General features: G+C 40.6%; 1 protein-coding gene across 1 annotated transcript in view; it reads left to right on the top strand.

The window, feature by feature from the left end:
* Positions 1-317: 317 nt before the first annotated feature.
* The window catches only part of TPH2 (tryptophan hydroxylase 2), a 49,945-nt gene continuing 23,889 nt past the window's right edge, over positions 318-26,373 (top strand). Inside the window, exons 1-8 of the mRNA XM_051622018.1 lie at positions 318-451; positions 3,675-3,827; positions 6,089-6,272; positions 6,381-6,481; positions 9,632-9,699; positions 15,776-15,972; positions 16,749-16,884; positions 22,289-22,415. Coding sequence (XP_051477978.1) covers positions 347-451; positions 3,675-3,827; positions 6,089-6,272; positions 6,381-6,481; positions 9,632-9,699; positions 15,776-15,972; positions 16,749-16,884; positions 22,289-22,415 — 1,071 coding nt within the window. The 5' untranslated portion in view covers positions 318-346. The remainder of the gene's footprint in view (positions 452-3,674; positions 3,828-6,088; positions 6,273-6,380; positions 6,482-9,631; positions 9,700-15,775; positions 15,973-16,748; positions 16,885-22,288; positions 22,416-26,373) is intronic.

Raw genomic sequence — 26,373 nt, 5'->3', positions numbered from 1 at the left:
CGGCAGCCCCGCGGCCGGCCGGGGGGACCCGCCTCCGGGCTGCGGCCGGCACAGCCAGCCCCGGGCCGCCCCCCCGGCCCTGGGGGGCTCCTGCCGGGGCGGGGGCGACAAGGCCGGGCAGGGCGCAGGGGCAGCAGCCCTGCCCGTCCCGCCCGGCGGCGCTGGGGGTGCGCGGCGGCGGCTGAGCTGAGCGGGGCCGTGGGCGTCCATCCGCCGGCGGCTCTCGTCACCCGGAGACGGGTCTCCCGTAATCGGGTTTCCATCAGTCCCCGCGGGGGCGTATAAAAGGAGCCGGCGCGGGGCGAGGCGGGCAGAGCGCGGCGCTGCCCCCCGCCCGGCCGGCCCCATGCAGCCCGCCATGATGATGTTCTCCAGCAAGTACTGGGCGCGGAGGGGCTTCTCGCTGGACTCGGCCCCGCCGGAGGAGCGCCCGCCTGTCGGCAGCTTCACCGTAAGTGGCGGGGCTGGGAGCGGGGCTTCTCGCCCTGCCCGGCAGCGGGGCGGGGGTGGTGGCCGCGGCCGGGGGCGCTGCCAGCTGGGCCGGGTCCCGCTGGGCCGGGTCCCGCTGGCCCGTCCGGGGCGCCCGGAGCGTCCCCCCGGCTCGGAACCGGCCCGCGAACCGGCGGTGTTCCGCGGTGACAGCGGGCGGGGAAGCTTCCCTTGCAGACCCGTCGCTCCTCGTTCAAAACGCTGCCGTGGCAGCGTGTTCTGACAGTACCGAAAGTTTCCTGAGAATGAAGCCCTTACTGCTGGCGTGAGCTGCGTTGCTGTTGGAATCATAGCAAAGCACTGGGGTCCGCGTCAGGTGTTTTTAACTGCTTGAGTTTCGAAAGCCGGTGGTGAGTCCTGCCGCCGCTGTGCGCTGGTGCTGTGTCCCAGGTCCTGCCTTTTCGAGGCACTCACAAACCCCGCAGCCCGGCATCTAGAGCTCTGTGTGGCGGGATGCAAATCCCACGCGCTTGTCCCTGCCTGTGGCACTTCCCTGCTGAGCAGCCGGCGTTGAGGTTTCCCAGCTTCTGCTGACTAGCTGGGACGTGAAAACGAGGGGCAGCGTCGTGCAGAGGATGTGCAGTGTCCCTGCTGAAAGCCCTGCCGGGAGGTAGAAGCAGGTCCCTGTAAGATGATGGCACAGGTGCAACAGGTGCTGGGGTGGTTTCAAGCATGGGATAAACTTCCAGGTAAATGTATGTGAATAGGTGCACTCTAATAAGAGTAAAGAGTGTGAATAGGTACTAATGTAATCTGCTCTGAATACATGAAATGTTTAGGATTATGAAGACTTTACCTCCTGTAAAATTTTGCTACACACGAGGATTCAGATCACTTGAGTCGAGCCAAAATAATGCACCAGTCTGTTCCAGTTGTGAACTGGCCTATTGTCTTTATAGTAAAATGTGAAATAGCCCTATTTGTACATGCTTTGCTTCTATTGGAATTAGTGAATTTAACAGGATGATTTTGTTTTACTGTCTTTATATTTGAATTACTTTTTTCACTGAGTTCCGTTATAGACCACCTTTTTCCTGAGTATTTGTGCTTGCTCTAGATAATTGATTTTCATTAGGAAAGTTGATCTGCTGGTCATTATTTACTTATGAAGTGTACTAATGAGGATGGCTGATAACATTTGAGTTCTTTCAATCCCATGGCCTCTTCTACTGGATTTATAACAGCTAATCTAGTTTTCAAATGCTTGCAAGAGGCTTTCAGCCATCACTTCAGGTAATGCCCACTTGAGAGTATTAGGGAACCTATGAGAGTCTTGGAGTGGTCTCGTTTCCCTGAGGAGCTGGTGCTAAGAAAATTCCCAGACACTCAGTTGAGTACATGATTCTTGGTACACAGGTTCCAGAAAGCCGCACACAGTGAAAAATCACAGATGCTATGAAAATAGCCTCTTTGTCACTTCATGTGAAGGCTGTGTACTTGATTTATGTGAAAAGGGCTCAGCAAAATCCCAAATATTATTAAAGTGAAAACAAAAGTGGCCTGCTCCTAAATTATCCCTGAGCAAAACTCCTACGGAGCAGATTCCTATAAGCTCAATTACTAAAAAATAAGCATGTTTGAAACTCTTCATCTATCATTCCACAAATGTAATTGCTTGTTCAGATTATTTCTGTGTAGTCTAATAAACTACGAGAAAAGACCACAGAGACTTTTTAGGCTGTCCAGTAAGTAGTTTAAGTGTGGCTAGTTTAACCTGTGCTGTTTAAAAAAGTAGCGTTTGGCAAGATGATTCATTTTATCTAGGCCTATTCAGTGCATTCTTCTACCTTAAAAAAAAAAATCAAACTCAGCAGATCCAGTGGGAGCTGACTTGGGAGCTGCAGGCTCTTTATTCAATGGAGGAAGATACTTCAGAATGGACTAGGGTCAGGTACAAAAGTAAACCAATGTGACATGAACCATGTGATGCAAATATCACTGTCAGTGGTCTCCATTTTTAAGAAAATGATTTTACATAATCCAGTTTGAAAAGGAATCAAGCTGAAGTTTACTAGTTTTCTGCTGGGTCACAGAGCACTTGACAAAATCTTGTAAAATCTTTTAGAAGCACAGGGAGATATACTGAAGTCCATTGGCACAGGTCCATAGACATTGATGTGTGCAAATGGGATAACCTACCGGAAAGGAAAAAATAAGAATACAGATCTAACTTGGCTGTCATCAAGCATTGTGAGATCTGTTTAAAAGCTTAATGTGCTCTCAGATTATTTCATGCTGCTTTACAGTTTGTCAAAGAAAGAAATTAATCCATGTGGAATGGTTGTATATGGTTCTTCATTTCTATCTTTACCTTTTTTTTCTTTTAGTGACTGTATTATGGATTATACTGTTTTAGAAAAAGCAGCTAGTAGCTCACTGGAGGTTTAATTTCTGCAGGAGTCACAATCTCTGCATTGGAAGATGCAGGCTAATGTTTGAAAATCATGGTCAATCTTATAAAAATTGACTATAAAAACTGTATTGTTGGCATCTCAACTAGATTTAAGCTGAAAAAATTATGTTTTCTGGAAAATGCTGGCTGAAATTGAGCTTAGAACAGTCTTGGACCACCAAATTGTGAGAAGAATGTAGGAGTGGCTGAGGATGGTGTGATTTTCTGTGTTTCAGTTCCTCAGCCAGCTCACCTCCTAGGGGAGGTACGGTCTAAGCTTGTATTTCTGTCCTCGTTTGTATAATCAACAGAGTTTTTGATTTCTCAGGAAAAATTACATTATATCGCAATATTAACTGTGGTACAACAGAGAACATAAACTTCATGTTTTTCAATTTAATGGGTAATACAAGAATACAGACCAGTGTGAATGGTCATAAAGCAACTAGTACAGGGGAGTACAGCATCACTGCAATTCTGCAGTGATTCAGACCATCTCAGTTTATTACTAGTGATAGTATTGGCCTAAAAAATGCAATTGTGTTTGTATCCCAACCATTCATATACTTTTCCTTATGCTTGTTTTTATGAATTGGCATTTTGCACAATCATCTCTAACAGCAGCTTTTGACCTGTGATAGTGGTTTCAAGTAAATCTGTTACCTTTTAAATTAAGTCTGGATGAGTTGCGTTCAGTTGTTTTCTAACAAAAAATTCTCTTTGCTTAAAAGGACTTCCTTTGGGGAAGTGCCTGTTTGCATCTGAAATGATGCTGTTCTTTATCCATTTGTAGCTAAACAGATCAAGTTCTGGGAAAAATGAGGAAAAGAAAGGGAATAAGGGAAATGGAAAAGGTGAGTCTGTTTCTGAAGGTGGAAAGACAGCTGTGGTGTTTTCCTTGAAGAATGAAGTTGGTGGATTGGTGAAAGCTCTCAGGCTCTTCCAGGTAAGACTTACAATCATTATGCTGACTGGACTGAGGAAAGCTGCTGAGGTCAGTCTCTGTTGGTATAAATCTAATGGAGCATGGCAGAAGGAAAGGAGTGCAGTTATACTCTTCAGAATTGAATACAAGTTACTTAGAATCTTCTGAACCATTCAACAAAGCATTTTGGGCTTGTGGAGGGTTTTCTGGAATAAAGTTTAACAGTGATGCTGATGTTCACACTATTCACTTAAGATTTCCGATGGGCAACTCTCAACACTGTAAATGAGATCTGAAGTTGTTGGTCCTGGCCACAATGAAAGGAGAAACTTGCAGAGAGCAGTTTCTAAATTACATGCTCCAAGTCAGATGGTGGTGACAGCCTTACTGGAGGACAATGTTTGGTCATAAATTTAAATTCACCTCTAAGTGCTTTCAGGGTCAGGACTCAAATGTGTCTAACCAGAATGTAAGTTGTGAAGTATTGGTTCCCATTTAGTTCCCTGTGCAATTGGTGTTTTTTGGTCAGACTGGTGGTACTACATGTAGTCTGCTTGCCTTATTAATAAATTGAAGAGGCCTTGGAGGCATGTCTGAAGATAGTTAAAGCAAAGCAGTATGGTGGAAGTCTTAGGTTGCTGAGTCTGTGCAGTGCAGTGAAGGGAATATTAGGAGGTGGCTTGGAGCCTACCTCTAAGGCCAAATCAGCAGAGGGGTGAAAGTGAACAGCACCAACCCTAACTCACAGGAGCAGGCTCTGGGAGTGGATTGTATGTATGGCTGATGTACTCAGCCAAGGAAAAGAGGTGAGTTAGACCCCTGGGAGGGAGTCTCCCAGGAATCAGGATGTTTGACAGAAAGTGAAGAAGCCTGAGTGAGCTGATAGGAATTACAGAAGGAGTAATGTTTTCAATGCAGCTTCTTTCCAAGGGTTAAGCATCTAACTGCAGATCTGGCTTAAATGCTTGTATGGGTTCATACCTGAAATCCTGGATTCACACATCAACTCTCCCTTCTTGGGAATAGGCATAAAACTCATTCCGGTCTCTTAAAACATGTCTGAAAGATGTTGCAGAAATACTGCCCCCATTCACATAGTAGCTTAATGATTTGAGTGAGGAGCACAGGCATTTGCTCTCTACTCAACCTATGTTAGGTCAGGGTGAATTTGTTACGTGAATGGGTTAGCTAAGGAAACACGCCAGGTACATCCCTTGTGGAGCAGGCCCGTGAAAGAATTATGTGTGTATATCCAGAGGTATAAAAGCAGAGACTGCTAGTTGGCTGTACCAGAGAGGACCTTGATCTGAAATGGACTTCTCTGCACAAGGCAGCAGACAGGAATTACAAACACAGAGTTCTCCCCATTTGGAAGTACAAAAAGTTTTTTTGGCTTCAGTGAGTAAGAGAAAAGGTAGTTGTGAAAAGTAACAGTGTCTGTCTGGCCAAAAAAAAAAAAGGAAAAAAGGAAAATTCAGAGTCAATAGAAGTACTGGTTGAAAGCTTCATCTAGTCCAACCTGCTGTTTTGAAGCAAGGCTATTGCAACACTGGATCAGGTCAGCCACAGCACAGTGGGGTTGTCCATCACTGTATGGCACCCTTGGCAGAGCAGCAGTTGTGGTGGGAGAGATACCCCAGAGGAAAGTTTTCATGCTGTAATTATGTACACACTGATGGTTGTTGCATTGTTTAGTTTTGATGGGGACATTGCAATGAAAACAATTTGAATTAGATTTTAATTTTATTACTGTTAACAATTCAGGTTATTGATAATTACTGCAAGAGAGATAGATGAGGACTGATATATAGTTACCCTCACAATAATATTTTCTTCCTTACGAGTCTGTAAGAGATACTGAAGCTGAACATGTTTTATAGCATAATTTTAAAGATGTTATATGGCCTAATAAAATTGCATTAAAGTTTATTATTTATAGCAAAGGTAAATATAAAATTGTGTTCTATTTTTTTTCTTTAAAAAAATTAAAATATAATATTGTCTTCTGCTAGAGATTGTCTTGGTTGATAAAACAAAATTATTTGATAAAACAAAATTATGTATTGACTTTCTTCATTAAATAGTTTTGTTTGTACTTTAAGTATACAGATTTTCTTGTTTTCAGTCTTTATTAAGCATCACTAACTAACTAACTGTGTAAATACAGAGTGAATGCTTTTAATGAAAACAGTTTTAGAAAAACTTTCCTAAGGAAAATGCCTTGAATATTACCCTTCTAGCTGGTATGTCAGTATTTAATCCATTACTTCATCTTTCCACAGGAGAAACATGTGAGTATGGTTCATATTGAATCACGAAAATCAAAGAGAAGGAACTCAGAGGTGGAAATTTTTGTGGACTGTGAATGCAGTAAGAAAGAATTTAATGAACTAATCCAGTTGCTCAAGTTTCAAACTAATATTGTATCTCTCAATCCACCAGAAAACATCTGGACTGATGAAGAAGGCAAGGCTGCTTTTGTATCACTTGCTTTAGACACTGACAAATATTTTGCACAGGTATCTCTATAGTCTTACATTCTAGTACATTCAGCTCACATTCTGTCTTCTACAGATCTCGACTGTGTCCCTTGGTTCCCCAGAAAGATATCTGAATTAGACAAATGCTCACAGAGAGTTTTGATGTATGGATCTGAGCTGGATGCAGATCACCCTGTAAGTGTAACATAAAATTGTCTTGTAGATAATTTGTTCAAGTTATTTGTCAGTCAAATAAAAAGTCTGCTGATTCTGACTGTTTTATTTTTTTAGCATGTGGTTTTCAGAAGATGGGAATTTAGTTCTCTTCAGTACTTTCAGGGAATTAATTTCCCTTTCCTCTAGCAGGGCATCCAAAAAGGAGATCCTCCTGAACACTTACTTATTCTGTAACAATTATGTCCCCTTTTGTACTGCTTTCACTTATTTATTTATTTTAATTAACTAATTGATAGGAAGGTTTCAAACTCTGAGGAGTTCAGATCAATGTGACTTCTGGTTCTGCCACAGGTAGCCCTTGGTTAAGAATTTATATTAATGTAGATGTCAGAGAAGAGAGAATTATGAAGGAAGACTTCTTGGGCACTCAGGAAATAATTACAAAATGAATCACAGCAGCCTGTTCCTGTTTCTGCATTAATGCAGCAGGTGGTAAGGTGTCTCACATGGGTTCCTGACTTTGGTGACAGGAGGCAAGCCTGCATTTCACACAAGCTCTATCTGCAGTAGTGCCAAATGCTGAATGCAAAAGGCAAAATGATAGATCTGTTACTGTTTTTATTTCTTTTGGCTGATGTCCATAAATGCCTCTGAGTCTTTAGAGAGCAGATAACTGCAAACATTTGCCTTGCGACATTTACACTTGATACAAATCCAAGTTTCTAAATTTGGACCACTTGGCTGAAAATTACTGGTGGTAACTAGTTGTATTAATTCATGTTCCAAAATAAAATAGGCCAGATTAAGATGGTATTGTAGGAAATTTCCAGCTGAAAGGAAGTAAGCAAATGAACTAAGATATCTGACAGTAAGACTGTGTTGTAATAGAATCAGATTAAACTGTAGCTGTAAGCAAGAATCTCCTTTGGCTTTTTGTCACATATATTTTTGTTGGTATTGTCCAAGATGGTGACAAATGGTCCTGAAGAGGTTTTAAGTGACTGCAGTAAGACCAGTTCCCTGTAGGGGACTTTTTAGTGATACATCTGTGCTATACCATGGTACTACAGCACCTGTGCAGACTCCTCCATGGTGACTTACTTGGCTGAGGAGAGGCAGGTACTCCTGGTGTCCCTGGCTTGGGGCTCTATGTCAGTGCAGAAGCAACACTCAGACTGCTGCCTTCTGTTCTGTCTGCTCCACAGCTCCTACAGCTGCCGTGCTGCAGTGGGGGCTCAGGCACAGACCCTTATTCCGGCACGCACAACCAAATGGACATCATCACAATGCCCCCTGGCAGCCCCACCTCCATGGTCCCTGGTGTCACCTGCCCACATATCAGTCATGATAAGCATCGTCACCTCACTTGGTTTGCAGCCATCTCTACCGTGCATGGGTCCTTCCCACACTGTGGGCCCATGGCTGGGAAGTGCGTTTCTGGATCCTGGTTTCTGCCGTGTACTTCTTGATGACAAACCAGGATTTACCTCACGTTTTCTTAGAATGGAAAAATCTTTCAATTACCTTCAACCATTAACAGTAATTTGGTTCAAACAGAGGCCTCAGTGGCTGCTCATTCTAGCCTTGAGTCGATGACTGTGACGAGCCATTTGATACTGTTTTATGTTCTGAGCTGCTGCCTTCATTAAATACTTGAGTGCTCTGCTGAAAATCTGCCTTTGGTTTTACAGACAATGAAAAAAGACATTTGCATTATATGAATATATATTTTACACTTGAGGGAGCTCTTCTAAACATAATTTACACACCATTTGTTAGCCTATGTAGCATGCTAGGTTGGGGGAAGCATTAGATATGAGGGAAAAAACCTGTAAAGTCTGTGGTTGGCCTTTCAAAGGCCACTTCTGGTGCCTTCCCTGTTCCTTAGTGGTGGCGTGTATGTGCCGAGGACCAAAGAGAATTACCCTATTACAGAATCATAGAACCAGCACAGCACCTCTTCAGCAGCATAGCTCTAACCCACTCCATATAGGCTATTGGTTTTAGTCTCAGTTTCACCACACATGACAGGGTTTTAAATTCCCTGTGCTGTCTTTCATTCCCTTTTGGCTCTTGAACAGTCTGCAGCTGAGTAACTCAGTGCTTTTGTCAAAAAGATATTAAGCAGACAAGGAGACTCTCCCAGATTACAGCAACTTTTTGTCAGTCAGAAAACTTTTCTGTGTAGGAGTGGAGGCTTGAAGTTTTTCTGCAGTCCTTTGACATCCTCTCTTGCCCTGCTGCAGCAGAGCATCTTTGGTTATAGAGTAGTAAAATGCCTTCTGAGTTTTCAGGAAGCTCCTACAAATATTTCAAATCAACAGTGTTACCCCTTCAGTGATTTGTGTTTGTATATGTGAGCATTAGGGAAAAAATGTGTTTTACTTTTCAGGTCTGACTTGGGGAAACTTAATGCACTTTCTGGACTACTGACTGCAGAACTTCACTAACTTTTTACCCTTTTTCATATTCAAGAGGTTCGCAGTGATACCTTGAAAATAGATTATCTCTTGCCATCCAAAACGTGAAGAGTCTACATCTTTTTTAGGTGTAGAAGAGATCTTGCTTCAGTTTTCACTATCTCAAAGGGCTGTAACTGGCTGGTGTGTATGTTTTATACAGCTCTTTTGCAGTTAATATGGAAAAGGTATGAGTCTGCTGTAGCCCATGACCCTTTCTCCCTAACTTGGATTGGACAAATGTGCATATTTCCTGTTTGAGGCTGATGGCTTAGTCTCTAAGATGGTTAAGATGGAAACTGCTGAAGTAGCATCTCTAAAATGAGTTGTGTATAAACTCTGGGCACTTGAAACTTCCAGCAAAGAAGGAAATATTAAGGATAGGTCAGTTACTCTGCTTTGCACCTTCATCTAGATCTCCATTCAAATTAAGGAATATATGAGTGAGACAAAATGAAAAGTTTCCCTTTTTCACATCTTGGATGAATGACAGTACCTATGCACAACCCTGTCTTAAAAAAACTCCTGTGGGACTTTAGTGGGGAAAAAAAGCCAAGAAATCTTTATTTTCTCGTGCAGTCCAGTAGACAGTGTTAATCAAAATACAATATAATTAGGTACTAAATAAACACTTTAATGATTTATTTTATAATTCCTACAGCTAATGTTCTGTCCTTATTGTAAATGACTCTTTTCTTCCTTGCTTAAGGGATTTAAAGACAACGTCTATCGACAGAGAAGAAAGTACTTTGTGGATGTTGCCATGAGCTATAAATAGTAAGTACTGGCATAATTCTTTCCCATGCTGCTGTCTAGTTAGAAGCCATGCTCTACTTAATTCTGTAGGATGAAGTTTAATAGTAGACAGTCATCCTTTCAACTTTGGTTAGTTTAGTGTAGGCTATAAATGCCAAACCTGATGCTTGAAATCCCATTATAATTTTGGTACAGATATAGGCAAGTAAAGCATTTGAAAGGTAAGCTCTACCTTTTCAGCATTTATTTGTAGCTGCTTAAACTTAGACTCTTTTACAAATGCTTGCATATCTTAATGTCAAACTGTTGCACTGCTGTATCGCACATACCTAGCGTCCCTATGTAGCTGGATGAGCTCACTAAAAAAGAAAATTACTGATTTCTTTTCATGCACTTACTATACTGGATGCTGCAAAATGCCATTTATCAATTTTGGCAACACAGATTTAAGCTTCTCAGAATTCAGTCAGTGAATTTCTCTGTAGTCAGTGGAGCTGTGCACAAATACACTGCATGTGTTTTCTTTTTTCTTTATATATTTTTTTTTGCATACCATGTCAGTATTTTCCACTTGCTCCTATCCCTGTCTGTAAGGAAACTTCCTGTGCTACCTACAGCTACCTACTGTGTTGCAATTTTCTTGTCACCAAAGCATTCAACTAATTCTATTCATACTTTAGGTTTTATTTGCAACAGGCCTAAGCTCTCTTTCTCAAGGGAAAGAACACTCATTTAATGCTTTTTTTTTCCATTTTACCCCACTTCTTCAGATTTTTTTTTTTTTTTCTTTGAGATTTCTACATATGCTGTTTAAAGACTATAAAAAGCAACCCCTTTGTCTCCCTTCATAGAAGAGACATCCTCTCAGGAAGCAATTGGATTTTTGAAGGTTTTTCAGTTCTTTTTTGTTTTTAATATAACGTTAGGATATGGGCTACAGAAGGCTTGGAGGACAGGGGGATTAACTCTGCTTTCTGACCATACAATCCTGATGATATTTCTCCTTTACTTTTGTCCCATCCTGTTGTTTAGCTGTTACCAATCTAGTAAGTAAGTGCTAGTGCTGGTTCCCCTTTTTTATGCCCAAGGTGGCATTTGTTTAGCTGGTTGCTTTTGACATTCATCCAATGCAAAGAGCTGCCGCCTAGCAGGGGCAGGGTGCTGGTTGTCAGAAAAGCTTCCTTGGCTGACCAGGTAGGTCCTAAGTTTAGCCAGCTTTCAAATGTAAATTGAGAGAGGTTTTTTTGCTTGTTTGTTTACAGCTGATTTTATTATTATTATTATTATTATTATTATTATTATTATTATTATTATTATTATTATTATTATCATCATCATCATTATTATCATCATTATTTCAGTTTAATGCTTGCTGTAGAGTTAGTTCTTCTTGCCTAGCATTTGTTGCAGTGTGAAATGTCAAGCAGATACCTGTGGATGAGGGCTCTGTGTGCTCCTAGAGCTCTTTCAGTAAGGCGGGTAGTTCTCCATCTACCCAGCAGTATTACCAGGCATTTCACACCTGCTAAGTTGCTGGAAATACTGTCTTCCCTTCTCCCTTTCAGCTGCCCAAGTGGTGGAAAGATCATGCTGTGGCTCACTAAGCAGTGGTTGGTTTTCTGCTGCAAAGTTTTCCTTTTCTCCCTGAAACCAGTGAGCGATGTCTCTTCACAAAAATCACATAAGAGTAATGCTACATATTCCCAGGAAAACAGACAAAGAAAAGGAAAAATATTTACCTTTTTTAGATTTTGAAGGCTCAAGAACCATTTCTGCAGGCATGTTACAAAAAAATCAAACAACCCAAATCAGAGGTTATTTGGGGGCCAGATCTTGGACTTGAGCAAAACTGCTGAGAAGTTTTATGGCAATAGCCAACTTTATCCCAATGATCTTTGAAAAACTTTAAAGATTTCAAACTCTTCCTACTGTTATCAGCAGAGGAAAGACAATTTTCATGTATTTTTAGCCTGGGGCCATAAAATGTCTGGGAGGCCAGTGATCAGGCAGTTACCTTACACATGGCAAAATCCCATTCATACTCCTTAGGTCTGCTGCAGTCAGTCTCTCTCTTGGTACCCCTGAAGAGACAGCCCAGGGAGGCGTTTTCCCTTAGCATCCTGCAGCTCAGCCTAAGCCAGGATAAGGAAAAGCAAATAAGCTCAGGGAGGACTCCATGCTGCTACAACTAAGTTGTTTCTGCTACCCATGCTGGGGAGCTCAGAATTAATACAGGTGTCTCAACACGACATTTCAGTCTCATCACACTCTTCTGTGGCCTAATGACTATTTACTTATTTATACAAAAAGAATAGCTCTCTGGTAAGGACTGCTTCCCTCAGGGATAAAGTCAGAGCGCTGTCTTGAACAGTGTCTTTCAGGTAAGTGGCATTCCTAATAATTTACTGAGTCTTGATGCATTTCTACTTTTCATTTTCCAGTGTAAAAAAGTACCTTTTTCCTTAAAAACACCCAAAACAATGAAGAGATTTGGCTGCAAAGAATTGGCTTCAAGGAACCGGCTCTGTCAAAAATAGTTGAGTTGAAAATCTCAGATCAGTATTTCCTTTATGAATAGCTGCTGTTCCATGGTGGTAGATGCTCTGCTTTGCTTGAACATAAAGAGGCTTCTGCAGTGGAGAGAGAGAAACACTAAGTAGTGAACTTGGAGGAGCAGGTATTTGCTGGTGCTGGATGTTAAAGTGAAGGACCTGTTAATAGAGCACCGCAGTGAAAATCAGCTGTATGAAATAAATGGACAAAACCAAATATTCTTCCCTTGTTCACTTAGCTTCTATCCTAAAGATAGTGAAAATGTGTTAATCTGGCTAATTAGTCCTTTGAGACTGATTAGGGGATTGCAAAAGTGTTGAGAAAATTAAATCTGGAGGAAAAATACGAGGTTTAAGAGGGAATTCATAATATGAGTTGATAGCTCATGAATGTGGCAAAATGGAAAGACCCTATTTTAATAAAGGGAAATAGAAATTCAGGATAGGTTAGCTTGTAGAATCATCTTACTCAGCCACAAGCAAACTGGCCATTCCTATGATTTATGAGAAAGTTTGAGCACAAGGTGGGTGTTGCTTGTTGAAGAAAGAGGGTGAGAAAAATGAGATTTGCAGAGCTGAGTGATAAAAGCACAGGTCCTCCCTCAAGTCTGGCTACCTCGATCCTCTCGATAAAGCAATATCATGATCAGCTGGAAATAAGATCAGCTCTCCCAGGCATAAATCCTATTAAGGAATTAATGTTCAGTGAAGCTTACTTGAGTACTAATGAATTAATTGAAACAATAACTAAGTTATAAACCTTTTAGAGAGCAGTGAACAAGCTTCAGATCCTTAATTGTGTTTATACCTCTCTAGTGACAAGCTAAATAGAAACCTGAGTTTTTCCACTGGTGCACACATTTCTTCCCCCTTGCTGGGCCGATGCTAACCCATACTGGCAGTATCCGTAGTAGAGGCCAGGCCTAAGGAAAAGGAATGAGTATTGCATAGTATCCTGGCAACCCCAGGTGGATGGAGTGGCAGCCTGCTTGTATGTGTCATGTATGGCATGATTCAGAATAGCTGTGTTATGCTTTCTGTGAGCTGGTGGGCAGCTTGAGGCTTATCAAGTGTAGATGTGAAGACAGATACTAGACGTGAAGCGTGGCCTGCCATGGCAGAGTGGGCACGGACCCCGTGCAGCTTCTGTTGATGTGCAATAATGCTTCACTATGTGTGTTGCAATTCTTGCCGTGTCTGCAAAAGAGTGGCTGAAGGGGAACTAGTGGATGTACTGGATGTTCAGTGGGTCCTTAACAAGTATGAGTACTTCATACAAAGTGGCCTTTGACTGACTGTCATGGTTTGATGCTGGGCCGGCAATTAAGCGAATTACAGGTGCTCTCTATTAACCCCTCTTGCTTTGCCAGAAGGGGAAAGGAAGGGGAATAAGGGAGAGAGACTTAGGGGTTGGAAACTGAACGACACAGATTTAATGAAACAGTAATGATGAAAAATAAAAAATATACAAACACATACAAATCCAATATTGCCCCCCCTTCCCCCCCGTAATGCTCACATCACCACCAAGGCTGCAGGGCAGCCCTGGGGAAGTCCTGGACTGGTCTCCTGGAGACAGTGGCAGACAGGAGCTGCATCCAGGAACGTGCAGATTCAGGAATGCTTGGAAAGGCAGAAGAATGGATGGAGTCCCCTCAGGATGCCAGCCGTGGAAGAAGAAGAGCTTGACCCTTGTGATCCCTCAGCTTTATGTTGAGTATGACGCATACGGGAAGGATCACTTTGTTTGGTCAGTTTTAGGTCACCTGTCTGGTCCACTCTTCCCCACAGGAGGGTCACAGGTGTGACCGCTTTTCCTCCCTGTTGTTTCTGACACACAAGAAGTTTAGCAGAACCCAGCAGTGGTCTTGATTCTGCACAGTGTTCAACAATAACTATTAATATCAAGCGTTATCAGTCCTAGAAGCAGACACTGACTGGAAAACATGCAGTTAATTTCAGAAAGTGAAATTTCTTAGAAGAGACTTGCTGAAAAGTGGAATTACTAAAAAGGAAATTAGTTCTGTTCTGGCTCAAACCAGGACAATGACAGATACTGCTGTGGATCAAAATACATTGATCTAGTCAAAGGCAAGGGGATTAAACAGTAAGTTTTCATTAAAGGTGAGGTGACAGCCACAGTAAATGTGGTGTGGATGCTCTTCTGCTCTTCTCTTGTGCATTGTAGGGACTGCATAGCAGCAATTGCATGTGACATGAGGGCCCATTCTTTGCTACATCCTTCAGTGGAAGCAGGATTATGAACCAGGTGACACCCAAAGTGGAGACCCAAACCCCAGCAAAAGCCCAGCAAAGTCCCAGCACTGCAATTCCACTGCAGTGGGATTCCCTGTGCCTGGTACTCCTATTTGCCTACTGTCTGTGACACTGGGGAAGCCACAGCACTAGGTGGGAGCACCCATGTTGACAGCCCTGGGGCAGGGGAGAAGGATGTAGGGACCGATGGGGTGGAATGAAATCCTTTGAATCACTTTGCAATATGTACTTTGTTACAGTGTGGTAAAAGAGTGTACCTGAGGAGAAGGTAAATTGCAGAGATTACTTATTGTAAACATTAAATCCAGAGAAAGATTACTAAGTTTCTAGAAGCATTTGTAACATGAGATGGCAGCCTGGGACCATGTAATGGGAAATTCCTTACTGCTAAATACAAGGCAGTGCAAATTGGAAGAAGCTCTTCACACTTTTCACACTGTCAGTCAGTTTTGAATTAGCTATTACCACTCAAAGCAAATCTTGGACGTCAGAGACAGATTAGCAGGTACCCTGGATGGCTCCTGCTTTGCAATTTTTGTACGTCTGTGTAAGGGGAAGGAGGTAGAGAAATGGTGCAGAAGAAAAAAAAAAAAAGAGAGAGAGAGAGAGAGAGAGATATGTATTTAGAGGCTTAGTTTCACCTAGGCTAGAGCTGCTAGCTCTGAGCTGAACTTCCTCACGATGTAGTCCTGCATGAATTTGGGGTTCCAAACATATCTGCTCATGTAAGCAACAGTCTAAACAGTACGTACATATATTTTAGTTGGATCCACACATTTCTAAACATCTGTGTAATTGCCTAATCTTCACTTTGTAAAATACTGTGAATATTACAGATTTTAAAGAATGCATGAAGCATGCAGTCTGCTGAAGGTCTTACTGAGTTTACAAGTGGGACTGAATCAGGATCTTCAGCTGAGCACTTGCGAAGACATCAGTGGCAATAAATGGAGAAATACTCCTTTGGTGTAGAAGCATGGCATATAAGAAATCTGTCTTTCCACTATGATATGTACAAAGATAAAAAATAATCTCATTGCGTAATAAGAGCTACAGTTCTTAGGAGATTAAGGTAATATGTACAACAAAGCATCAAGAAGTAATTCTAAGAAAAAAACATCTAGCTCTTATTTTAAAATAGTTTTTAATAGTTTAAATAGTCTCTGTCTGCCTTTATTTATTTAATACTTTTCACAGAAATGTTGCCATCCACAGTCTGTCTAGAATCTCGTATTCAAATGTATCTTGTGTTATTTGGACTTTTACAGTGGTCAACCCATTCCCAGAGTGGAGTACACAGCTGAAGAAATTAAAACATGGGGGGTGATATTTAGGGAACTCAGTAAACTCTATCCCACCCATGCTTGTCGTGAATATTTAAAAAACTTTCCTCTGCTGACCAAGTACTGTGGATACAGAGAGGATAACGTGCCTCAGTTGGAAGACGTTTCTGTTTTTCTTAAAGGTAATATTCATATTTGTTTCTAAGTAGATACAAATGTTTCATGAGAAGAATCTTTTGGGTTAGTCTGAAAATGTGATAGTATGAAATACAGAACACATTGAATGAAAAGACACCCAGCATTGTCAGTGCACTGTTTTCAGACTAAGTACAGCAGTAGTAGTGTCTGTTGAAGAAAAACCTGAAACATTCTCCTTGTAAACTCTTGGAAAGAGTAAAGAATGAATTTAGGATAGAATTGTGCTTTTCAAAGTCACTGAGTCTGAAATTATTCCCCACTGGGACTAATCTGGCATAAGAACACTTTGTTAAATATTTAAATGAGGACCTCGGCTGTGAAAGTCAGTATTTTATTGTCATAAACAGTTATTTTATCTGTAAAAACAAGGACAGATTTTATTTAATCCTATTATGTTATCTCAGTTTTTAATATATTTTACAGAAGTAATCTTCTGGTTTGGACACTTTCATTTGGTACTAGACATAAAAATCAGGTACTCTGTGATTTGAGAACATCACTTACGGTACCTTATCTTTTCTAGGCAAAGGTATTCAAACCAGCTTTGAAATACCTCAAGCTGTTTTCATTAAACATATGCTAGCTATGCAAATTAGCTCTTGTACATAATAGGTGAAAATGATGTGTGGTGATCTTCAGCCAAGATTCTCCTTGTCATGCTTCTGGTAGAATAATTAACCACAGATCATTACCTGTCCTCAGGAACTGATCTAGTGATATATATATGTAATATGCTCTTTTATGATCTCCTTCACTTCAGAAAGGTCTGGCTTCACAGTGAGACCAGTTGCTGGATACCTGTCTCCTCGAGATTTTTTAGCTGGCTTAGCATATAGAGTTTTTCACTGTACTCAGTACATACGACACGGCTCAGATCCTCTCTACACACCAGAACCGTAAGTTGCTACATTTGATTTAGTGCTGAAAAAAATCTGCTTACTAGTTTCTTAAAAGACCACATTAAATTTGCCAAGATTGAAAAGAGGAACCTGCCAACAAATGTAGAAATCTGCTTATACCATTGATGACAAAACCCTCAATATTGGTGAGCCAGAATTTAATTCAAAAGCTTATTTTTCACTTTTTACAAGGGTCTTAGATAACTGGATTATTTATATGGTGGGTAAAAAAATTCAATCTGGATTATATTTCAGTGGAAAATGGAACATTTTCTAAACATTTTTGAGAAGTATCTACAATTTTATTTTCTGTTGGACAATTTGGAAAAAAAGCCCTGAATCTCCTGAAAAAAAAAAAAAAAAAGAAGCAAGCTTTTAGAATTAGAATTTGGTCTTCTTGTATCCCTGTTTATCTTTTTTGGGCCAGACTCCACAGCTGGACTTCATTTCTCTCCTGCAGCACAATGCAAGCAAGTAATGAGGCTCTATTCTCTCACCCAGAGAGAATATTAGATACAAAGCCTTTATAGGGAACATGATAGAAATAAGAGGCACTTTAATGATGACTTTCATGGGACAGCACTGCTGCTTTTCCAGAGCAGAATATTGTGAGTTTGGATGACATATTTTGGCATTTGGTCTCTCGATGAAAAGTGTGGGGAGAAAAAAGTTGGAAGCGATTGTAGTTCTTGTGTTATACATGTTGTGCTCTGTGCAGTAATGGCAGAACAATGCACAGCAGTTAGATAATATGGAGGCAGTTTTACCAAAGGCATCTGCTGATCTTGTAACCACGGGAATGACATTTTTGCAGTGAATCAGTCGTCAGGAGGTTAGCATGAAACTGTAGCTAATTTTGAGTCAGTTTGGACTACTTGAGTATGGGGGTTTTTTTAGGTCAAAATTTACACAAAGGGTTCATACGTATATATTCAACTCCAGACCTGTAAAAAAATTGGGCCCATGCCTAACTTTGATTTCATGAATAGACTCCCGAAACCATGGAGAAATATTTTTGGCTATACAAGGATTAATGGAACCGCATATTAAGCTGTATCTAAAAATGCTCTAACATTATTCTGGCAGGAGTCACCAGGTGGTGCTGTTATACACTTATCTACTTCTCTTTTCCTCAGCATGTGAACTGGGCAAATTATTTGCTGAAATGCTCAGAGGCTAGTTTTGTGTGTGTGTGTTTCTTTTGGGAAAGAGGTGGTAATCCCTGAAGGAATTCACTCACTTGTAGGCAGATTTCTACAATGTAAAATCCTGAAAGAAGGGCTTGGATAGATGATGCTGGACATCATCTGGTAAATCTGAAAACATATGTAGACGTAAACAATAAATTTTTTTAAAAAATTAAATAATTAAGGATTAGGAAGTGCCAGGTTTGGCACCAATTATTTCCTCTCCTGTTGGAAGCCAGTGTCTCAGATTGCAGCGTCTACTGGTGTTCAGCAAAAGAATGATGAGATTTATTAACTTAGTACAAACTAGAAGAACATTTTCATATATTGATAGGGGATTTAGGTATATAGGTCCAGCAGGAACAAAGGAAGGAACATCTTTTAGGAAGCAATTAAGTTTGCATATGCTTTTTCTGATGTTCTCTGGTTCATTGATTTGAGATGCCTGCAGTTTCAAGATGCTCCTTACATTCACAATTATGCAATGTATCACGGCTGATCCTTAGTAGTAACAGCACCTACATTTTTTGGTAACCTTTCTGGTCATGGCATCCAGAAAGTCACTGTGTAGTAATAATAGTTCAGTTAGAATGAAGATTTTTATTCCTTATTTAGGCTGAACTTAACAATCCAGGTTATAGTCTTAACATTTCTAAATATGGCTAGGAGAAGAATTGAGTTTTCATTTTCTAATGATCTTACTCTCTTCTTGCAGACCCACTATCCCTTTTGAATTTTTTTTTTTTTTTTCCATCAGATAGACCATGTAGTAAGTGCTATCAGAAATGTGCAGTGAAATCATGGCTTTTTTTTGAAGTCAGCAGCAAACCTAAATTGACTTGAGTTGGGGCAGCTCTTCATCATCTGCAGTGGCTGCAATGCCCTGAAATCTGCTGGTTGATGTATGGGGCTATAATAAGGTTTGATGCAGGTCCCTGGCTTGGTGAATATTGCATTTCAATGACATAAACCTGGTAAAAAGACTCCCTTTGACTTCAGTGGGCTTTCCATCAGATTTAACACCCAGGCTATAGAGCTAGATACAAATTAGAGAGTTCATTTGGTTTGATCTGTATCACTACTATATGCATTTTAAAACATTTCTTCCTGAGTTTCATTATGTTTCTACTACATTCACAGAGCTATATAGATTTCCTCTGCTCTGCTAACTAATTTACTCCAAGAAAAATCTTTTGCTGTGAAAAGTGCATTACAAAAATCTTATTTTCTCTGAGCAATGTGGGTGAATAAATTAAAGGAACTTAATTATTTTCTGAATAAAACAAAACAAAAGAATCAAGCCTTGGTAGTTAAGTGAAGAATTATATTGTTTAGACTATCTATAAAGGGACAGACTGGCAGGGAAATCTAAGAGACTTCAATGACAGTTCCAAATCCTGGCTCATGGTTCTGCCTGGAAGATATTTTTTTTGGTGGTGTTTGTTTTGTTTTGTTGGTTTTTTTTCTTCATACACTTTTTTTTTATTTCTTCAAGCTGCTCTCTTTATAATTGCATGTTCAAAGTGCTACTTTGCATAGTTTTAATGGAAGAATCTACCAGCTAAAGGCATGAAAGAAATATCTTCTGCTTTCTCATCCTCCTCCCCTTGCCAGGAGAGAAAGGTTAATGGGGCTAGGCTTCGTCTGTTCTCATTTTGTCTGCAAGGGTGGAAGTGACACCAAGAGCCTGTGTTGCAGTGCAGAACTAGGAATAACACGTCTTTCCTTATTTGTTTCCAGAGGCTGTGACTTCAGCATGGGAAAATAGAGATGTAGATACTCACTCAGGTACCAATAGTAGTGGTGCTGCTTCATAAGTCTGCTTGGATGCATACTTACCCGAAACCAGGAATGTGAAGCAGGTCCCACTATATTTTCTTTGCTCTTGGTATTTGAACTACTGATAGGAGGTTAGATATATATTGATTGATGCAGTGTGGCATAGGTGAAGTGCTCAGGGGTCAATTTTGATTTCTCCAGCAAAGCTGAGAACTGGAGTTAGAGTTCTGGACTTCCAGAGAATAGACTTTGTGGCCTGCTTCTGTGTTGGAAGGTGATGGTTGGAGGAGTCGGGTGCCTCTAGTGAATCGTTTGGTACTGGGAATTCTCTGGGTGGATCTATCAGACTGCAAACTCCTTTTCCCTGCTGTCCTTTATATAATTAGTGAACTAAATCTTGCAGGACATGACAGATTAAATTGTTGTGACTGGAACTGAATTAGTGAAAAAGGGGTCATTAACCTTTGATGATTAACCACTCAAGTGTTGTAAACCATCTCCTGAACAAAGAGTCAGACACCATGCAGGGCCAGTCAATATTTCAAGTCTGAGCTCTGGTGAGGGAGGGAGTGCTATCTAAGCTAAGAGTCTTGTGGTAGGGAACTCAGATAATCTTGCAAGACTCAGAGCATCACCAAAGGGGTGTGGAGATTGCAAAAGGAAGACTTACCAGCCACTTTTGAAGAAATCAGGAATTTCCCAGGCTCTGAAAGGACATGCAATGATGTAAAAACAAAGGAGGAAAGATCTTACTTTCAGGAGGAAGGACAAGCTTTACCAGGCAGCCAAACCCCAATGCAAACAATTTCCCAACGTATGATATCTGATACTGTTCCTGGCGTGTACATATCAAACCTGTTTCATGGGCGTTGACTAAAAGTGTTGGCACACAGTAAACTTCAGCACTCAACCCATATTGCTACAACTGAATCTCTAGTCAGTGTCCATGGACCATATTTGTTTTATTATGTCAGGTGTAAGAGTAACTGTTTACCTCCCCTGCTTCTTTGGGAAATACATATGTCTAGGAAGGAAGATAAATGAGATTTGGTAATTCCTCTTTACTGTTGAATGAACTACTCATATATGAAATTGGTTCAAAGTTGTCATGCACAACTTCAGAGCAGTATGTGTCCCACCAAAAAGTGTGAATGTAGCCTGGGCAAATGTTTCTGAGCATCTGTCAGTGAGGCCATCTGGGTTGAGAAGAGAGACTTGTATGTAACCCTCCAACACTGGAACAATATTTGATAAGCTTTTGGTGAGGCAAACTGGGAATGCCAAAAATGCTAATCTTGATTTGTATGCATGCAGAAACCACTACCTAATACTGTCTACCTAGACACACTTGGCACAGACTTCTTGGTGAAGAGCACTCAGTAAGCAAACTTTAAATTATATAGAGAGTTGTTTTTCTCTTCATGATTTATCTGAAGTGTCAGGTTCTGTGTCTTTCCACACAAAAATAGTTTATAAAAGACAAATTGGATTATTTCAGATAGAAGGCAGAAAACTTTATTTTTTCCCTCTGCCTTTAAAACATTTGTTTGGAGCTTAGGAAAAAAAAAAAAAGAGAGAGAGAGAGAAATGTCTTTGAAGAGACAAAAACAAAGGAAATGTCAGATCTGATTTTTAAAGTGAACTTTACTACCGATCCATTATTTTCTGTGAACAAATGCACCAAAAACTTTCAGAATTGTTTGAGAGCTTTTGTAGATGATACATGTACACTTTGGTTAGGTTGGTCAGCAATTTTTCATGCACTTATATCTGCACTTTGTCATGACTAATAATGCACTTACAGATGTGGACAGCAGTTCTTTCTGAAACAGTTTGGGTCCTCTGTTTTTTTCTGAAATCTGCTTGATGAACAGTGGGCTGCGTAACAAAAGAACCTGATAATTGCAGTAGGAATTCAGGTCTAAATGAGAAAGTAAGCACACAGAATCCTCTGTAAATACTGTCCTGAATTACTAGTGACAAGTGGCAAAATGTTTAATTGTGGAGCTGTACCCAGGTGTGGAAAGGGGAATGGAGAAGAGTAAGAGGGAATGTGTTGGATGTTGAACTTGATTCATGTTGAGAGAAATTATTAAAACTACTTGTGAGACATATGACTTTCCTTTGGGCAGTTCAGTCTTCATGGTGCTAAGCATGGAAGACAGCAGTGATCAGGCCTTCCCACTAAATCTGGAAATCATGAGGGAATCATGGAATGAATGAAGTTAAATGATATATAATCTCTTTAATGTAAGCAAACCTGCATAATTCTACAGAACCATACACAGGGAAGAAATACTACACTGTAAAAAACATGTTTCATGGTAAGACTTGTAGAGGTCAGACCCGTGTAAAATGGCTTATGGTAAATTAATTATGGAATTATTATGGCATTAATTTCTGTAACAACTCTCTTTTCATTTCCATTCCCTTAGGGATACATGCCATGAACTCTTGGGACATGTGCCTCTACTTGCTGATCCCAAGTTTGCACAGTTTTCACAAGAGATAGGACTTGCTTCACTGGGAGCATCTGATGAAGATGTTCAGAAATTAGCCACTGTGAGTCAAAATCTTTTTGTGGCATGCTCTCTCAACTGTCCTTCTCTTTGGTTGATGAAGTGACGTGCATTGTCTTACGAGAACTGACTGCATTTTCAGGATGCAGATGACTATGATGTGACAATCACAGAGCTTTAAGTATTTTTATGTTGTTTTTAGTAAGAGCAAAGCTGAATACACTAGTCTTTAGGTAGTCAGTTTTACTTTTTATGTGCAATAACCATCAATTTCCAGGGCTAGCTGAGATGGATTTTATCTACTTTAAGGTGCTGAAAACAAGCAAGCAAGGTAATTTTGGGAAGAAAAAAAAAACCCACAACAAAAAACATTTTGGTGTATGGTCTCAGCTTCTACACTGTTAGATCCTCCACAGGTGGCCACTTTGGCTCTTAGCACTTCTATTTCTGAAGTCACTGTCTGGTTTTGAAGCTGTTCACTGTAGTGTGTGATTGGTTCTGAGATGACGTTGCACACTTACTGCTGCTCCTGTTGCAGAGCATGCAGTTACTAAGCCAAGGCTGTGCAGCAGTAGGTCTAGACTGAGGTCAAGTGCCTCAGCCAGTGGCTTTGAGATGGATTCTATGTTGCATCAAGTGAGGCACATGCCAGGAAGAGGTTGCGTGTTAAAGGTGTTAGACACTACTGACCACCCAACTGGACCCTTCTTGGCCCTTGGGTGAGGAACCCTCAGGTTGCACTGAAGGGCCCTGTGCAGTTCCCAAGGCTCTCAGCTCCTGCCCACCTATCAGCCCTGCTGTATCACCACTTCCAAATAACTCCTATGTCACCTTTTGCATCATGACATAAGTTAGTGATTGCTGGTCTATACTACTTGCTCTGTGCAGTTGTTTGAACTTACCGGGTGCTTCTTTTTATGCATCCTGTTAAAACTAGTGCTGCAAATAATTTAATGAACTATATTGAATTAAAAATCAACTCCATATTTAAATATTTCATCTCATCACAAATTCTTTGAGATCCAGCAGAAGAAATGGTTACTTTAAAACTTACTCAGCACACTGCTGCTTTTCTACATGAGAACTGCTGTGGCCCTTTAAAGGATTGGAAGTAACTGGGACACAGTATTGAAAGTGGATTCAAACTGGGTGCAACTAAACTATAATAGTTTTAATGAACTGGCTTTGCTGTACCTTAGAGTCCCATGTACTGAAAAAGGCATTTGTACCCATTTGTTTGGTTTTAATCCTGTAGCCCTCCAGACTAGGCCACTACATTAATTTAATCAAACTGGCCTCACTCCTTAGCTAGACAGGATGTGTTCCTTGGTTTTCTAATGGCTGTCTACTGAGAAGAAACTGGTTTTTGTATGGAGGAATCATGAAAGCTGTGTGTGTCTCTACACATTTGCTAGGAAGGGACTTAGTAGAAAGCAGACCTACCTTTTCACCATCTGCAGGCTCAAGATAAACTACCTAACTATCCCTGTAAATGCTGTGAGGAAAACAGTATGTCCAAGTCTTTCACCCCAAAATAACCTTGGGTGATATGGGCCTATTGCAGAGGACAATGTTGAGACTGATCTGTTTGGGGAGAGATATTAATATAAAGTGACCTCTGAATATTATATGTTTTTATTCCTCCCTCTCACAGAAGGTTCCCAGTTATGACTGACTGTGTCAGCCAAACAATAAGCTGCTGAATCACAAAGCCAAAAATAAAAGAAGACAACTGAATCACTTTCCTTTATCACACTAAGAATTTGATATCTGAGTCAAAGTTGATTTCTCCTCCCATGCTGGAAACAGCTCTTTCAGGTGGAAGAGACATTTAGAGAGACACTTAAGTTAACCCAGGTGGTGTTATTTTTTGTAGAAATATACCACGGCTCTACTCCCCTGGTGCAGCTGCTTGACAAATACAGAGATGTTACTTGCCCTAAAATTTGCAATGTAAACAGTCAACTTGAGAGCAAGCAGAAAGAGTAAGTTCCAGCAGTGAGGTGAGGAGGCCAAGAAATTAATTCAGCTGGGCACCAAATGTCACCCAAGGTGCCATTAAATGGCTTTTGCAACATTCAGTCCCATTTCTATCCTAGATAACAACCAGAAACGCAGCAAGCTGAGAAATGCCAGCCAAGAGTCTTAACACAGAAAAGCAGCACAGGTTCCAGCAAGGCAACTTCAAAGTAAACAGAGAAACAAATGAATGAAGAGAGAATATGCATATTAATGAGCCCGATATGCCCAGAGCAAGCTTGCCATTAGCGTCACCTGTTTCAAAAGATAGTGACATTAACAGCTGAGCCATTACAGGAAGAACAATGGCTTTAGGAAGAGAGGGAAACACCTCTTAGGAATTCAGATGAGAAAGGAAAGAATTATTACAGGTGATTTTGTAATCTTTGGCTCCATTCTGCTCTCAAAAGCCACCGTGTATCTGCCTTGATAGATCTGCTCTTTGTGTCACATCAGTCCTGAGCTGCAAAGGAAACACACTGATGTTTTTGTCCCTGCAGAGCTGACACAGTGGATGTAAAGCAAGCTGGAGCCTGGTCCCTGGGTGGACTAGAAGTGTTTGCTCAATTGCAATTAGTCACATCTGTGCAGCCCCACTAAGGGCAGGGATTAAATAGGAGAGCATGGCAGAGGGCCTGGTGCTGGCCAGCTGGAGGGGGAAGGATGGCTGCATGGTAGAAGGCTAGAAAATGAAGGATGTGAACTTCTGTCATGCTCTTGTTTGAGTCTGGCAAGGAAAAAGGAATGGCTTCTGCTTCTTTTCAAATTTAAGCCTTCTTTCCATGTGAAGTGGAATACTAAAAGAGCCAAGCGACTTGTCTTTGCTTTTTTGTTTCTTTGTTTTTGAGATGCCATTTCCTTTACAATGTTTTAGGAGAGTAAGAAAGAGGGAAGACATAAAGCCAAGTAAATGGGAGATAAGTTACTGAAACAAGGCAAAATATCCACTTTTTTGCTTGTAGTGTGGTATAATGCAGTTGTTAGTTGAGGAAATATAATATTGGCTGTGCATATTTTGGTGCTAATTATTATAATTGTCACTAATATCTTGTACTACTCTGTGTGACCTTCTAAAAATGCTTTGGAGTTGATTTTTCATGCATGCCTGGTCTTTCTAGTTTCTCACAGTACAAAAGTAAACAAAGACTGTCTTTTCTGCTTACCTATCAAACCATAAGCTCCAGACTTGACATGAGGTGTTTCAACTAATTTATATGATATATCATTTGCAACACATTTCGCAGCACATAATATAAGGTTTTGCTAGGAAAAATGTACAAAAAATATACCTTGGTTTACATTTCAATATTACCATGTCATTTGTGGACCTGGGAGCCAGAGAGCAGCTGTTTTTGTAAAGCTGCAAGTTGATAAGCAGCATCCTGTCTCTCTTGCTAATGACAGAAATGACACCCTGCTCCTGCCAAGTAGTTTCAGTGCAGCTCAGGTTGCCCCTTCATGGAGCAGTATATATAGGATGTGTGTATAAAATTCAGTAGGCCACATTAACTGGTGATGGTCCAGAAAAGAGCAATTTAGCAGTGTCTGTGGTTTGTATGCAGTTTATCATCTAATCTTTCCACCCAAGAATGCATCCATTAGGGGCTAATTAATCACAATAAGTTTTATTCCAATGGTTTCTTACTGGAAATTATGTTTTAATCTTTAGTACTCTAGAACTGCGAAACTGTCAACATTTAATATTTCTTGATATTTGTTCTGGTGTTTTAACTGTGTGGGACAGTAGAAATCAAGAATTTCCTCCTGGGCTTGCTAGTGTTTATGCAGAAAGCCAAAATAGCGAGTTGCTTCTGAATTTCAAGGAATTGTGTGTGGTGAAGGCTTGTAAATGCATTTCAGGCTTGTTATGACTCCAAATGTTTTACCTTACCAGATGATGACTGAGGCCACTGGTTTATTTCTAAAGATGACTTTAATTTATCTATACATGTATCACAAACAAACTATACTAGATATATAAG

Source organism: Apus apus, chromosome 1 (assembly GCF_020740795.1).
Source record: "Apus apus isolate bApuApu2 chromosome 1, bApuApu2.pri.cur, whole genome shotgun sequence".
In the NCBI taxonomy this organism is placed as follows: Eukaryota; Metazoa; Chordata; class Aves; order Apodiformes; family Apodidae; genus Apus; species Apus apus.
This window is presented reverse-complemented; position numbering and strand designations above follow the sequence as displayed.